We start from the raw sequence: 16,653 nt of genomic DNA, 5'->3' as shown, positions 1-16,653 counted from the left end.
TTTTAAGATGCGCACATACGTGGAGATGGTGCCTTTAAAGCTATGTAGCTATGGTGGCTCCTGCAACATAATGCAGCTACATGCTATGTAATATTTGTACATAAATCTGCCTGTGATGTGTTGGATGTGATTGTCTATACGATACGATATGATACGATTACGGCATTCGTGGAGCTGCAACGAGCAATCTGGAAATCCTGCCATACATAGAACATACCTACTTCTTTGCATACATAATAGTACATACATTAGAGTTATACATACATAAATGCCGTCGAACGGGGAGGGGGAAGAGGAACCATGACAAGAGCATATATAACATAGTGCATAATTATACTTATGTACATATGTACATATATCCATCAGACATTGTTTGCCATAGAGCTTGTTACGGCCGGAAATGCCGCTTACTTATGTAGACCAAACAACAGCGCGTAGTTTTAAGTTCCATAAACTATGTACATATGTACCTACCTACACACACACACACACACACACACACACACACACACACACACACACACACACACACACACACACACACACACACACACACACACACACACCCACACAAATATACATACCCGTATGTATGTATGTTGCAATCAAACACACACACACACACAAGCACGCACTTTGTTTTGTACATTGTTCCATGTTACGTATCTCTGATCGCCTTCGTATTTGTATGTCTGTAATTTGTCATTATTATTTTGATTATTACTATTATATATGTTTGTATTATTTTAAGTTAAGTTTAGTTAATAGCCATCGGTTTAGTCAGAAATTGTGCGTGTATTGCTGTTGTCAGAGAACTCGTTCATTTACCCCACGCCGCCTGCAATCAGCATTGATATTATGATCCGATATTGATACTGGCACTGATATTCCTCTCACTTATTAATAGCAGCACTTTCGATTATGTTGCAGGCCAGGGCAAATGATCCTGAAGTCCTTAATCTATCATTTGTAAGTCATAGACATTGCGTTTCCATATTCCCTAATTTAGTGTGCAATATTAATTATATTGTGTGTGTGTCTGTCTGTTTTTTTTCTCTATTTATGTATATCTCTCAAAGGTAAACTATACTTATTAGTTAAACACTATTATAAATCGAATTATTTTAATTATTATAATTTATTATTTTTTATAAATATTTTAATGCTGTACCAATGACAATAAGCAACGATACATGCACATTACTTACTTCATAGCATTTATTTGGAATGCCCCTAGAGAACAATAAAAATAAAATGTACATTTAATTAAATGCTTTTTTTTAAATGAAATGGAAATGAAACATCTAATACATACTATACGGACACATACGACCAAAATTACCAGCCACAAGTTGGTCCTTGGCGTTGGAACATCTTGCTGGAGTTCGGCTTGGAGAATAATTAAATCCTGCTGAGGTACTTTACTCGAAATGTAGTTCCAGCGCTTTGTATTTCCTATTCCGATGTATTATACAAGTATATATGTATACTAGCAGATCTTGCTTGTCTTTGCTGGGTTAAGTATTTTTCCTTACAATTATATATTTTTTTATCATATCCTCCCGCATTGAGGAAAACTTCTATAGAACCTACTAGAGTATATACAATAGTATGCATGTACCTTTTACGCAGTAGTAGCGTATACAAACCGTACAATATTTGAAGGTAATCGGATGAAATATGCAGTTTTTTACACAATCTTTGGAGTCCGCTTTACCCCTTTGGAGTTTGAATTTTTTAAAATCGCTTCTTTGTACTTACACTAATTGTAGCTTCTTAATTTTCACCACCAGCCAGCCAGTCAGTCAGACTTATATTTGCTTTATTATTTTCTGTTGCTGTTTCTGTTTCAAGTCTATTGCTGTTGAAGTAGTTCTGTGAGTTTTGAAATAATTGCAGAATCAACAACATCGGATGATAGTTATTTATAATAAGCCATAATGATCTCTTAAAAAGTAGATCTACTGTTAATTAATATTGTTTTACCAAAGCATTTTAATCGATTCATTTTTATAAAAGCTAATGAGCCTATAGTTCATAAAAGATTGTAGAGCCAGCTTTGAGGTCAAACTATAGTAATGAAAATGTATAGGACATACAAGGTGTGTTCCAAAGTAAACAGGACTTTAAAAAAAAAACAGAACAAATGGTTTTTTCGGCAAAATCAATTTATTTTATTCAAAATAGTCTCCTTCTGCTTCAATACAGCTTTTTGCACGATCCAAAAGCATGTCGAACGTGTGTTTTAGCTCGTTGGCCGGTATGGCCGCCAGTATGCCGGTGCAAGCCTTCTGAATGGCCTCTACGTCTGCATAACGCTTTCCTTTCATGGTCAAATGCATTTTTCCGAAAAGGTAGAAGTCGCACGGTGCCATATCAGGTGAATACGGCGAGTGGTTAATGGTTAAAATGTGACTTTTGGTCAAATAATCGGTCACAAACGTCGATCGATGAGAGCAATTTTTGGTCGTCAGTCAATTTGTGCGGAGCAAACCGTGTACACACCTTTCGTAAACCCAAATGTTCGGTCAAAATGCGATAAATCGATGTTTTGGAGATGTTCAATTCCATTTCCATCAACTTCAATGATGATTTCGGCTGATTTTTGATGAATTCACGCACAGTTTCGATGGAATTTTCGGTGATCACGAATTTTGATTGGCCCACATGTTGATCGTCATTTATGTCCCCACGACCACTTTGAAAACGTTGAAACCACTCGTGCACTCTGCTACGGGATAGGCAATCATCGCCATAAACTTGTTCCATCAATTGAAACGTTTCGGTAAAAGTTTTACCAATTTTAAAACAAAATTTAATGTTGGCTCATTTTCGCACCGATAACACAAACATAGTGACACTTAAAACGCAATAACTTCACTTCCAATCGATGAAATGTCATGAAATTCTCACTGGACAATCGATAAAGATAGCAGATTCTAACGCACTAGTCGACATATAGATAGATTCAAAAAGTCCTGTTTACTTTGGAAAGCCCCTTGTAGTATCAATAAGTGTTAAATTTTAATTTCCAGCTTCACTGCAAGAATAAACACTCCCAGGAATGTTAAAAAAATGTTTCCAGGCCTTTATCGTTATAAAATGATCAAAATACTAAAAGAATACAAAATTTGCCTCAGGTTTGATTTGTTTCTTATTTAGGTTGTTTAGGGTTGTAACAATAATTTGGAGCTCATGGCAAATGTGTTAAATGAAGCTGTCTTTTCCAGTAATTTGCTGATTGCCATTTCTTTTAAGAAAAGTAAAAGTTGCGTTGCAGCTGAGTACCGGAATTCAGAGGTGGTTGTATGCGTCTCCGCGGCCGTAGCGGATCGTGGAAAGCTGCCAGTTCGGTCAGCATATCCATCGGATGTTCGGCCCTTTGGCTCTGTTTCGTACGCCTGGGCTGCATGGTCCGATAGAATTCCGTGGGCCTAGCTCGCGGATAAAACTCCCAGCTTGTGAAGGCCACCTAGTTTGGATTCAGGTGTTAAACTAATCCGAATATGTTTTGTTTTTGGAGTACAAACCCCGTTGGTGTTTAGGAAATGTTCCATTTTTGTAAATATCTAAAAGCATGGACAAGAATTTTTCGCCTAAAATTTTCGAATTTTTAAAGTTTTTCGAAAAGAAATGAAAACAAATGCAAATGGTACGAAGTGTAATCTCCGAATTTGCGAGATAGACTGGTCTAAAAAAACAATTCATATTGTTGACAACCACATTTGAATGACATTAGTTTTGAAGGCTACTCTCTAATTCTACGCTTTGTCCAAAATGTTTGTCAACAAATTCCAATAATTTTACAACAAATGTTTAATTTGGATTTGTAAGAGGGTTAAGGAGAAGCTTTGCGACTCGTGCTTCTATATTTTCGGATTTATTATTAGACATATTGGCTTCAATGAATTTCAATGTAGGTAGGATGTGTTTTTGAAAATGTTTGGAGTTTTTCATAAAATTTTTTCTCTCTTTAAAGGATAAACTCCTACAAGCGCTTGATGGTTACATCAGTTCAGAGAGGCTTCAAGCTCAGCAATTAAAGGTGTCAAATATCTTACAAAGCTTGATTCCACAGCATCTCCTGTAAATAGATCGCAGCACTCGATGAAAACAATTGCTCCTTCCAACTCACCCATATTGTGAGCTGCCAAAGTAATGATATATCCATGCAGAAAGATTATTTGATAAGTGCCTCCCAATTCAAGTCCCAAGGGAATGCGATTACGATTTTGACGTAAGATTTGCCATTTTATTTATTACTAATATCACTCAGTGTATATACATATATTTGTGTGTTTCTTTGTGTTTTTGTTTTGTGTGTGTAGAAAGGGTTTATCTAGTTGTTGGCAACAAAAAGTCTATATACATATATAACTTGCCTTGAGCAATGCAAAAAAAAAAACAATAATAATAATAATAGACGATATATAAAAAAATAATTAAAACAATTTCGCTATTTGTAGTTTGTGTTTTGCCTGTTAGAGTTGCACTTAAAAATAAATACTTTCAGCTTAGGGCTAATCTGGACGACTATATACGAGTACATACATATTATAGTATATACGTATACTATGTATGCAGGTACATATATGATTTATGCCACTGGCAGGTACTGGCGCGATGGTGTGTCGAATTGGACGGTTGGCGCCTTATAGTCGTAACCATTGCCATTGCCATCGCCGTAGCCATTGCCATTGCCATTACCGTTGCCAATGCCATTGCTGCTGCCGCTGCTGCCAGGACCGTAAGGATTTACTCCATAGGGGCTGTTCGGCTGATAGCTGTAATCATCGCCGCTCTGGCCGCTGCCGCGCAGGGGTCCTGCCTGCTGATTGTCGAGGTTCTGGTTGAGGAACTGGAAGCGATTCTTTAGTCCGCCCAGCAAAGTGTTTGAGTCAATTGAGGTCAGTTTGCTGCCAGAACCGGCACCAGCGGCGGCCAAGGGCTGGGGTCTGCGGCAGAGAGAAAAGGACAATCGTGCGATTAGTTAAAACAGTTGAAAGAATTAAGTCGATTCATACGCTCTCTAATGTATGAACCTATAAGGGTGAAACGTCAATCAGACATACTCTATGTTAATGAAGGGATAAGCAACGATTTGCTTCCGAAAGAAAAACCTTCAACAGGCTAGCAGAAGAAATTTTATTTCAATCAAATCAGTCATGTCCTGAGCAGTATCTCAGAATAGAGAAGACCAAGCCTTTTGAACTTTTGCAAACATATAGTGCCGATTAAAGAATATATTAGAAGTATATTCCATGTTATTGCTTGCATTTTCAAACAAAATTTAATGACGGAAATGGGCAATGATTTTCGAAAAATTAGATGATTCTTTTCAATACATCCATCCAGCTGTTTTGTTTTGAAAGCAATTTCACAGCAGATTTCACAATCTCCAAGTCTCTCTAGAGACATAGATCGTTTATGAGTTCAGTGCGTATTGGCTCACTTACTCGGGAATGTCCAAGTCGAGCTCGGTGATGGGATGATAGCCGAACTCATCGGCCGTGTAGCGGGTCTTGTAGCGCTTGCCATCGGCACCAGTGAAGGAGTAGGAGCCGCTGACCACAAATGTCTTGTCATCCTTCAATTTGCCCACGCTGGACACTTCAATGCCGTTCTGGGTCTTTAATCTGCACAACAAGAAGTACGATTGAGATGGTGTTCTTCAATGAAAATGCTTCTCACTTACTCCAATTTGAACTTCTTGCCCGAATTCAAGTTCTGAAGCTTTTCGGTCTTGGCCTTCATGACGTCACCGTTGTAGATAACTGCCGGCTTGTCATCATCAATGTCCTCGGGCAGTGTGTAGACATCGCTGGGATTGTATTTGAACAGATCCAGATCACGATTTGTCAGATGTTTAACATCAGCGACCGCAAACGCCACCAAGCACAGGAGCAGCTACAGGGCGAGAGGCAAATTAAAAGCCAATTAGGTTAGACAGGTATTCAAAACTGAAGCTAAAGCTAAAGCTGAAACTGAAGCTGAAGCTGATACTGAATCTGAATCTGAATCTTAATCTGAAAACGGCACCAGGCCACCATATCACAGTTCCAGTTCAACTGGGTGGGCTTTATGGGCATGACGGAAGCCATAAACTGTGCCACTATTCAAAAATGCCCACAAACGAGTTCAATATTCAAAACGTATGTAAAATAAACAAGCGCGATTTAGCATTTAACGCAGATCCGTCGTATTTAACGATGCGCATGCTCAGCAAAAAAAAAGCGTCTACTTATAATAAAAATGTTTAAAAAAATGTATAAATAGAAATACAAAAAAAAAAAACGAGAGAAAAAAAACTGGCCCCATCGAATCAGAATAATTCAATGAGATATTATGGATGGGTGTTGGCAAGAAGTGCCTTTGATTTGCAGCTAATGTTTTAATCTTAAAAGGCCTTTTGCAGTAGCTAACAACAACAACAGCAACAACAGAAGCAGAAACAGCGACAGCGATTAATCAAAGTCGCTTCGAGACGCGCGCGCGTTTTGCTGGCGTTTTGCTGGCGATAATCGCCTTGACTTGACGTCGCATTGTCTCGCACGTTTCTCGATTGAGACTGTGGCTGTGACTGTTGCTGTGTCTCTTCTTCTTGTTGTTGTTGTTGTTGTTGTTGTTGTTTTTGTCTTCGGTATCATAATTGTTGTTGGCGCTAATGCGTTTTGATTTATGTGATTTAGCTTAGGCAGCGCTAATCAAATAATGAGTTTTTACACACAGATACTACTAGTATGAACATAAGTATCTACATATTTATGTACAAGTATAAATCTATCTAATGATCTCGCCATCAGCTTATAATGTATTTCGTTGTTGTTTTTCTTTTGTGTTCTAGCCAGTTGCCCTTTCGGATAATGTCAAGGTGTGCCAAAGTGCCTAATTGCTCTTCACAAATGTTATTTCTATATCAATAGAATACTAAATGTGTCAGACAATTAATAGAGTACTTGAATTGATTTTTGATTATGTTTGAGAATATGACTGATATCAGAAGATAGCAAGCTTCTATTCTTCATACTAGAATTGTTCTCATTAGCTGGAATTTATTTATAACAATATCTCAATATCTAAACTAAAATGAACTAAATCCTTAAATAGTATTCGTTTTTATTGATCGTCTGTAAACTACAAAGCTGCTATTTAAGAAAGTCAACAGGCTGGGTATTCCTGCAGACTCTAATTTAACGAATCTGCTGCTCGTTGTGTACTTTGGTTTTATGTTTAAAATGTTAGGGAATGGCGGTTGTTGAAAGTATATATAATAGATCTGCAGAACTATGTACGCTGTTTTGAACGGAATAGTTTCCCCAAAAAAATGTAAATTTTCGCCTGCAGTTTTTAAGCTGTTTTGCTGCCATGTGGGAATACCCCCACTTAAAATATTGAATCTTCTGGTCATTCGAATCAAAATTCTTGTTTAAATATTTTGAACAATCTTAGATAATCAAATCTAAATTTAATTATATTTATGAAGCCATTTAAAATGACAATTGAAAATTTTCTAAAATAATGATAAGATTGCTCATATATTTCCATGAAAGCCTTTTAATAATTTATTTGTCTATTCAGATCCGATCTAAATTTAATTATGTTTAAGATGCCATTAAAATTGACAATTTTCTAAAATAATGATAAGATTGCTTTTGAAACATTTCTCATATATTTCTATGAAAGCCTTTAAATAAAGCAGTCTATTCATCTATTCAGCATGAGAAATTGTGATTGGAAACGGACAGTTGTGCATCGGTCTTGTCGCGCTGAACATATCTACAATCCACAATACGGATCAAATCATCATCTATATGTTGTATTCTGTAATGCGATCAGACAATGTGTCCTTCCACTAATACTGGCATTTGAAAGATCTTCATCTAAGGCTGATCGGCTTTGTTTACTTCTCGAACACACGTTTATTAGTCAGTACAGGTAATTATTTGAAAAACACATAAACACACACACTAAATATTGTTTGTTTTTCAAAACATTCGAGTGCAAAATTCACAATTTGAGAAAAAAATGTGACTACTTGTATTCTTTTGTGATTCTTCGACCCAACGACAAACGTTAAAAGTGTTAATTCGGTGTGTGTGGTTCTTTATATACTTGTATACTTTTTTTTAGATCCATTTTACTCTGTTCATAGGTTTTCTGTTTTTTTTCATTTATATTGTTGATTAATTTTGCGTTTTTATCTTGCAGATTCACTTGGAAAGTTTGTAAATCCTTTAAAAGCCATCGGCGTGATTATAAAACTTACAAAACTCTTCATTTTGAACAGCTCACAATTGGTGTGTGAAACAGAAAAAAAATTTGAGTTTGAATCAAAACTTGAACTTGAACAACAACACCAACAAACACTGGGAAAAGGAGCTGCTTAGTGAGGTTTTCTTCAGACGGCTGCGAGACGTTTGATGCGCACAGATTCTAACAAATAAATACAAACGCTCCGACTTCTTGTTTCCTTATATATGATCTCTTGATTAGGCTAAAGCCAAGACGCTGACGCCGATGCTGCTGTCGTCGCTGTCGCTGTCGCTAACGCCGTCGCCATCATCGTCGAAGTCGCAGTCGACGGCTCTGCTCACAAACAAGCCAAAATAATAATAATAAAAAAAAGAAAAAAAAAAAAAAAAAAAATAGACGCCCGAACCGGACCGGACAACGAACCGCAGCGACAGTCACACAGCCAGCTACATACTAGCTAGAACTCTCAAGCTCGTGGGCTAGATCTTAGGCGCTAGCCCTTGATTAGCTGCCCATCTGATTATTATCTGTTCAGCGAGCTGTTCAGTGGGACAATGGAGAGCCGGCCATGTAACTGTTCTGGCGCCCTATTGAAGCGTTACATGCGCCTCCCATTCCAGGCGATGGCTCCATGGCTCCATGGCCCAATGGCTCCAGCGGGTGACAGCGGGCAGCGAATTCATAGAAATCTGGTTTCGACCCGGGCTCACCAAAAACACAAATTTTAGAAGAAAACAAAATTTAGAAAACCGCCATCATCAAATTAGCATACACGTTTAATGATTTTTTATTGACAATGTTCTTTTTTTTTATTTATATTTTGGCTGTTTGCGTTAATTTTTTATAAAGCGTATAATATTATATTTTTTCTTTTTCCTTTTTTTGCTGACAACTTTTTTTTTTTTTTTGCCAATGCTGATGCTGATGCGTGCTTACAGATAAAGAGCCAAGGTGGGGGAAAACATGGACGACCATCTCCAGTATGTGGAGAGCGCTAATATATGCGACAGCGACCATTTTAAGTGGCCACATGCGCTGTGAAATTGATATCATCGCGCCGATCACCGATCACCAATCACCCAACGGCAAACACCAATCACCGATCTCAGCGCGTCTTCACTAATTTATAAGTTTCTTCGGGCTTTTGCGGCCTCTCCGTTGTTTCTTCGGTTTTAGGTTTTGGCTGCAAAACGGTTCAACTGCTGAATGAATTCGAATAAAATTAAACGAACCACATTTGACAAATGCGCTTGTTTATGCCAAAGACCACTAAGTATTTACGCGAAGAAGCCGTTTGAGTCATTGATGGTGCACCACAGTTCTAGGCAATACTACTCGTATTGTGGAGTCTCAACAGTCTCTACATTATGATTAGCTGTACGGCTCGTACGGCTCGTTCTGACCTTCGTTTAATTAGTTGTTCCGTGCCGCTTGCCATTCGACGGCTTATCATTATCAGCAGCTTCTTCTCTTGACTCTTGACTCTAGCTGCCTGCCTCATTTAAAAGCAGTGTGTCTGCATATCTTCCCCAGCTAGTGGCAGTTGGCTTCTCAGTTTTTGGGGCTCGGCAAGCGCAGAGAACTCAAATCATGCACCCATGGCTCTTGAATGCATCGAAGATGCCTCAAATGATAACTTTTTACAGCCAATTCAAAGATATTCAAAGATCAGTACCTACACTGATAAAAAAGCTACACATTTTCATATGAAATTTAATGTTCTACTATTTCATATTCAAATCAAATTTAAACAACATACATTTAAATAAAAATATATTCAATTACAGATTTAAATATGAATAATATTCAGAACAAAGTGTAAAACTTTGTTTTATTAAAGTGTGTCAATAATATAATGTTTGATCATATTTAATTTTAACATGCGCCCACCTTAACCAGTTTGTTGGTTATATATTATATTTCATAGTGAATTTTACTATTTTTCTCAACTTTATTTTGACGATTTTTGTAGTCGATTCAAATATACCACGGACCGCAAAAAATGATTATTTTGTTTTTTTTGTTTTTAAAGGAAAAAATCATTCACTTATAGTAACTTTGGGAAAGCGAGGAATTTACTGATATCCTTTTGTAAAACTCAAAGGGTAATCAGTAATTTATAAGTTTTATTTTTTTGCTCATCAATAATAATTATTGGCTAATTCTTAAAGTAAAACTCAAAATTAATCATTGAATTGTGAGCGAATTAATACAATTAAAAAATAATCATTATTTTGTAATTTTTTAATAACACTTATAATGATTACAGTCCCTGAAATATACTAGAAATATATTAAAGTTTAATTGACTAGAATTCTCGTTGACATTCATATATGGTCGTTAGGCATGTGCCAAGTAAGTGTATTCAATCAGCTTTTCTTCACTTTTAATATTAATACTGATCTAAGCTATATAAAAGGCATAAAAACGTCAAGATAATTAATAATTGATAGGAATTAATAATAATCAAAAGAATTTGAAAACGACTTTCCCCTAAAAATGGTTCTATACAAAATATATATGTATTTAGGTTATTTTAAATAATTAAATACAATAGAGTAGAAAAAAAGTAAGATAAATATTTTATAATTATAAAAAATAAACCTTTGGCGTGAATCAAACCCATGTCCACATCATCATTTATCATTTAATATCGTCACACTTTAAATTTAATATTCTAATATTCAACTTGAAATTGAAGTCTTCACACTTTAAGTCTACAAAAACACACGATTTTTTAAAAATTTTGGAATTTAAATTTACTTTTTTTTTTATCAGTGTCAAGGTTAAAAGATACTCTTTTCATTGAATTAATGCGAATGTACGCAAAGATCTCAGAAAATATTAGCGTTAGAATATTTAAACATGATATCCAGATTCTCCTAAGCCTGAGAAAGGATACGCATTTTTTTCTTCTGATGAATTATTTTAAAACTGAACGACTCCAGGTACGTGTTATATATTTTGCATTTTATTAATTTGATTTAATCTATTTAATTAATAAAAAATTAAATTAACAAATATTTACAAATTTAGTATTTTTCCTTGTTTTTTAGCATTCCTTTTTTCATTCCATTATTCTGTCTATTCGATTGGTTTTTGGGAAAGTGGAAAGGAAATCTACTAAGCTGTTATTACTGGTTACTTTATCGAACCCAAGCTCAGCCTGACTATAATCACAATCTAATTCAAGTCCAAGTTTTTTCTGCAATCGAGCAGGCATTAAGAAAAGTTCAAATGGGAAGCAACTCAATTGCCAGAAAACACATCAAAATAAAACATCCTTTACCGAAACGATAGACGTTTTGAAAATTAAAGCAAATAAACAATTTCGATGTAATCTGAAAAAGAATTTACATAATTAGCATTACTAAACTGCCACTATAACAAGCATGACATATATAATCATTTTAAAATGTAATTTAGTATTAGGAAAATGCAAAACTTTTTAATTTATTTTCTTTAATGTCATTAAGAACAAATTAACCTTTCTTTCCTATAATTCTTTGCCTCAATATAAACTAACATAAACTTGTTAAAATCCAACTAATATAGTACATATGTAAAACTCTCTTTAGCGACAGAGTTCTTGAAGTATAGTAATTAGAAAGTAATTAACAATAAATAAATAAATAAAAAGAATATGCTAAGAAATATAACATATTTAAACAAAATTAAACATTTAAATATAGTACATTAACTCAAACGCTGCGCAGAAGCTCCTGAGCTGTTGGAGGAACATTCGAGCATACTTCAGCCGTAGGGCTGGCAGGTTTAGGTTTGTGCTTTATTTCTAAAGGGCAAAGTACAAAGTAGAATTGGTTATCTGAAATATTTTCTCACCGCCCAAAGGTTATTACTGTTATGAATAACGATTTAATCACGATCTTGAATGCAACGAATTAATGGTTTACCTCATTAAAGTTACAACTGACTGTATTCAACAGACTTAATTGAGCCAACAATTGTCTTTTTATTCAAAATATTTACTGGACAAACAAAGACATTGGTATCTACAAGTATGTATCTATTCGACAGAATGCAGACAGAAGATGGTGAAGATTGTGAGGCAGAAGAGGCCTTCGATATTACCACTGATCGTGAGAGATGGTGATGGTTCTGTGTAAATGATAAGCAAGCGTGACCAACTACATGGGCCACTAAGTAAATGCCCGAACATAAAGCTAATTCAAAATCATAAACGATTTTCGAAATCTACTTTTTATGCTTACTCGTAAACGTACATAAATATGTACATACATACATACATACATACTACATATGTATATACCAGATGGCATTCATTTTTGAAAACGCAACGCCTCGGACCAACAACCAAAGCACAACTCAATCTCTCAATCTTGGACAGATTTAGCATACACACTACTACTGTGTATGCTTTGATGTTTTCGATTCGGTATTGGTGTTCAGTATTCAGTATTCAGTGTTTAGTTTTTGTCTTGACAAATCATTTAGTAGTAGAGATCAGCGTGCCGTGAATGAAAACGTTAAGCGCTTTCAGCAGCTTGTCATGTCCAACGCCAATGTTGATGAAGATGCTGCCGATGCCGATGCCGATGCTCAGATGATGATGAGTTTTACCTTGGATTTTGGCTGTAGTTTGTAGTACTAGCGGTGAGGCGGCGACTTGAATAACTAAATATACTTGTATATATATGTATATGAGAGCATATGTATGTTCATGTCTAATCGTTGCCGATTTATTTGACACGCCGAGCTGACATTATTGGAGTGATGGCTCAACTAGGCGTAGCTGCTCTGTTTGTCGGTCAGTGTGTAACATATTCGTATTCAGGGCATACTTGTATTCAATGCCCATTGTGCGGTACAAACGAGTTCTAAATGGTTGTGGGGACTGGGCTCAGCGCAAGTCGATATTGATTTGGAAATTTCTATTAAGTTTTTGCTGACTTGTCCGCCTGCTTGGCAACAGACTGTCTTAACGTTGACGCATCTGGCTTATTTTCAGCAAATCCATCAATACTGTGGGGCTATAAACTCTATTGCTATTGTCATGTAAAAGCCCACAAAAACACAAGTCGATTAAAGAGATATGCCCAATAAAAAATATTCCTAGTAAAAGCATAGTAAATTTTTCCACCAAACGGTTGAACACGCATCCGATATACTATACTATATATAGTTATACAAATATATGGCTAAATGTCACGCATTTGCTATAGTGGGTTGGCAGCCATTATCACATTATTATTGCTCTGTTTTCAGCTGATTTGCAATTTTAATTCGCCAGAGCCTCGATCGCGAAAGAAAGAAAGTGTTTTTTTAACCTGCCACTAAAAACCAATTAACAAAATCACAAAACCCACAACCTAAAGTATCAGCAACCAAAAAAAAAAAAAAAAAAACAATAACAGCAAATAACGATATCGACTTGTTACGCATGCGGCTGCGACAATAGCAAGAACAACAACAACAGCACCTTTGAAATACGCCGATTCGAATCTCAGGCTTTCAATATTTGAAAAACGTCGGTCAATAAATTAGCAATTATGAGGAAACAAGATTTCCAAGAAGGCAGCCCATGGGCAGTCAGGCGCATGGCAACTGTTGTTGTTGTAGTTGTTGTTGTTGTTGTTGTGGTTCTATTTCAATACTACCTCTATACTATTCTTAAGACGTTGTTATGGTTTTTTTTTCGCCCGTTCTGCTTTTGTAAGGAAACGCACATTATGTAAAGTTATGTAAAGTTTGGCACTAAAGCAAAACAAACGCCACTCGCGTCAGCATCTGTAGCATTCAATGAAATCAGGCAGTATATTTGTACATCGTGACTAACATCCAACCAACCAACCAACCAACCAACCCATCAGCCCATCAACCATAACTAAGAGTCAACAACCAAGCAACAACTGAAAAAGTATCCCACAAAGCAAAGAGCAAAAAATAATAATAATAGAAAAAAAAAAAAAAAAAAAAAAACAACTGACCAACTGGCTTAAATGCAATAAATTAATTGCCTTGTTTGCCTGTTTATGTTTTGATGGCAAGTGGTGTTTTTCTAATATTCCAATGGGATAATGAGTCAGCCCACAGGCTAAGGGGGGAAAACAAAAACAACAACAACAACAATACATCAAATATGGTAAAAATTTCATTTCAGCCAAAACAACAGAGTTCGGAATTTTTCCATTTCGAACGAAAACATGTTGACAAAGTAACTCTTATTTGGCAGCGAAGGATTAATCATCATATAGCCGAATTCCTCTCGACGAACTATTCTCGAAAGTCCTACAAATGAAGTGCTGTAAGCAACGATTATAGTATATGCGATTATATAGCATTCGACTCTTATCAGCATCTATACAAATACGCGTTTATTTTCATCTCATCCAATGCTTAATTAATTAATTAATTACCTTTTTAACTGATGCAAACTTAGTAGTACAAATTGTCAATTTAAGAGATTAAACGTATTTAGGGAGATAACATAATGGGCGTTAGGATCGTTAAATTTTCTTCAACAAACTAGTTTAACGCTCAACTTGATTTTCGTGCCGTGTATTTCAACTTGTTAAGGGCATAAAACTCGACAAATAGCGATTTGAATGGGTTGTAAAGTTCTACCCATCTTTGGTCCACCTTTCATTGTTTTCTGAAAGCATCTATGATAAATATTCTGAGATAAAATACTTTTATGTAAGCGACAGCAATAAATTCAATTGAATAGACGCATATATAATATTTGTAAAAGCAGAGTCAGTTTTGCTAAATTCCTACTTTTATTTCTAAACATTTCTAATTCTAATTTCTAAAGTCGCTCCGTAGATCATTTATGTAACAAAGGATATAGCTAAATAATCTATATAGACATATATCTTTCAAAACTTCAGCTGTCGTTTCAGATTATACGAGGGTACATAATTGTAGAAGTAACCGAACTGAGGCGAAATACATTTTAAACAAATTTATTTATTTATTTTTTATTTATTATACCCTGTACCCGTAGGGTAAAAAGGGTATATTAGGTTTGTGCAAAGTATGTAACATACAGAAGGAAGCATCTCCGACCCCATAAAGTATATATATTCTTGATCAGCTTGACGAGAGAAATCGATCTAGACATGTCCGTCCGTCTGTCCGTCTGTCCGTCTGTCCGTCTGTCCGTCCGTCTGGATGAACGCAAGGATCTCGGAAACTATAAAAGCTAGTATAACCAAAGTTGGCATCCAGATTCTCCTAGGTCCGAGTAAGGACGAGTTTATTTTTTTTTTTTTAATTTTCCCCCCCTTCCCCCGCTACAGAATTTCGTCAATAGCGTCCACATTTCAAAAGCTACCTAAACCAAACTTTGCACACATAATTTCTATACAATTATCTACTGTTGTTTAAAATTTTATTCAATTCGGTCAATTCTAAGAAAAGTTATTAGCAAAACAAATTCTCACCAGTACAACCCCCCCAAACTGCAGCAACAAGTTCGCTCTTCTTCTTCCTCTTTTTGCTGCTGCTATGGGCGCATATAACTCAGTGACGGAAGTTTACCTGGGTACAGGGTATTACACTGTCGGGCTTGCTCGACTGTAGCGTTCTCTCTTGTTTTTATTTATTTTACTAACTTAACCTAGCGTTACAAGTATCTGATACTTGGTACTTTTAAGTTATTATGCTAGTCATTACGTATTCAGTTCCATTTAATTCAGTTAATTGTTAATTTAATTTAATTTAATTTGATTATAAGTTTAATTTAGTTCAATTTAACATTGAATATTACAATTAAGAATATTTACAATTTGCCTTAGCTTTAATTATTATTTAATTGTTATTGTTATTATGAAAACTAACTATATTTTTACTCGTTTCGAGTAGCCAAGTCGCTTCCAAAACTAAAAATAATTTCTATTTCAAAGGCTCTTATTAGACTACTATATGATTGAGAAAATGCCTTAAAAGAATCCGTCTTAAAAGCTATGTTGTATTTTCTCTTATTATAAAACATGGCTGGGGGCTTTTGAATAATATTGCCTTAATGTTTAAAGTGACATTATTATTATTATCTACAAGTATGATTCTGAACTAACAGCAAACTGTTTAGGAATAATTTAAGGGTTTTTTTACACCTTGGGTTACATGATTGGCGTTTTGCAAATATAATATAGCCTATGTTAACCGAGGATAGTGTGAAAGAATCCTTCAAATCGATCCAGTACAAGTAGTTTCGGAGTCTTTTCAATTCAAATAAGCAAAACAAAAACAATCAAATTTTTCTTCTTTATAATACTAGTATAGGTATAAAATATTGAAAATAAGTTGGCCAAAATTTCGAATGGACCCAATATCAATTGCTTAGCAACTCTACCTCACAAAATTTCCCTTATTCGCGCCCAATGCTAATATAGATATACCTCTCTATATACTCTA

At 35.5% G+C, this 16,653-nt stretch overlaps 2 protein-coding genes across 2 annotated transcripts; both read right to left on the bottom strand.

The window, feature by feature from the left end:
* Window positions 1-3,136: 3,136 nt before the first annotated feature.
* On the bottom strand, window positions 3,137-3,632 carry LOC115626927. Its single transcript, XM_030522434.1, has 2 exons — window positions 3,531-3,632; window positions 3,137-3,472 (listed from the first exon to the last, which is right to left on the bottom strand). The coding sequence occupies exons 1-2, from the start codon at window positions 3,555-3,557 to the stop codon at window positions 3,254-3,256; spliced, it is 246 nt and encodes an 81-aa protein (XP_030378294.1). The 5' UTR covers window positions 3,558-3,632; the 3' UTR covers window positions 3,137-3,253.
* Window positions 3,633-4,597: 965 nt separating this feature from the next.
* LOC115626996 lies at window positions 4,598-8,278 on the bottom strand. The gene is made up of 4 exons (XM_030522510.1): window positions 8,267-8,278; window positions 5,696-5,907; window positions 5,457-5,636; window positions 4,598-4,955 (listed from the first exon to the last, which is right to left on the bottom strand). Exons 1-4 carry the CDS (start codon window positions 8,276-8,278, stop codon window positions 4,598-4,600), a joined length of 762 nt encoding a protein of 253 aa, XP_030378370.1.
* Window positions 8,279-16,653: the final 8,375 nt, after the last annotated feature.

This window comes from Scaptodrosophila lebanonensis, unplaced genomic scaffold (assembly GCF_003285725.1).
Source record: "Scaptodrosophila lebanonensis strain 11010-0011.00,11010-0021.00 unplaced genomic scaffold, SlebRS2 tig00000089-arrow-pilon, whole genome shotgun sequence".
In the NCBI taxonomy this organism is placed as follows: domain Eukaryota; kingdom Metazoa; phylum Arthropoda; class Insecta; order Diptera; family Drosophilidae; genus Scaptodrosophila; species Scaptodrosophila lebanonensis.
This window is presented reverse-complemented; position numbering and strand designations above follow the sequence as displayed.

Coding starts and splice junctions, on each gene's coding strand:
- LOC115626996 (XM_030522510.1), bottom strand. Junction 5,637..5,695: donor GGCAAGAAGTTCAAATTGGA/GTAAGTGAGAAG, acceptor CTTGTTGTGCAG/ATTAAAGACCCAGAACGGCA. Junction 4,956..5,456: donor CTCGACTTGGACATTCCCGA/GTAAGTGAGCCA, acceptor TCTCTGCCGCAG/ACCCCAGCCCTTGGCCGCCG.
- LOC115626927 (XM_030522434.1), bottom strand. CDS start 3,557: ATGGAACATTTCCTAAACACCAACGGG. Junction 3,473..3,530: donor ATTTCCTAAACACCAACGGG/GTTTGTACTCCA, acceptor AATCCAAACTAG/GTGGCCTTCACAAGCTGGGA.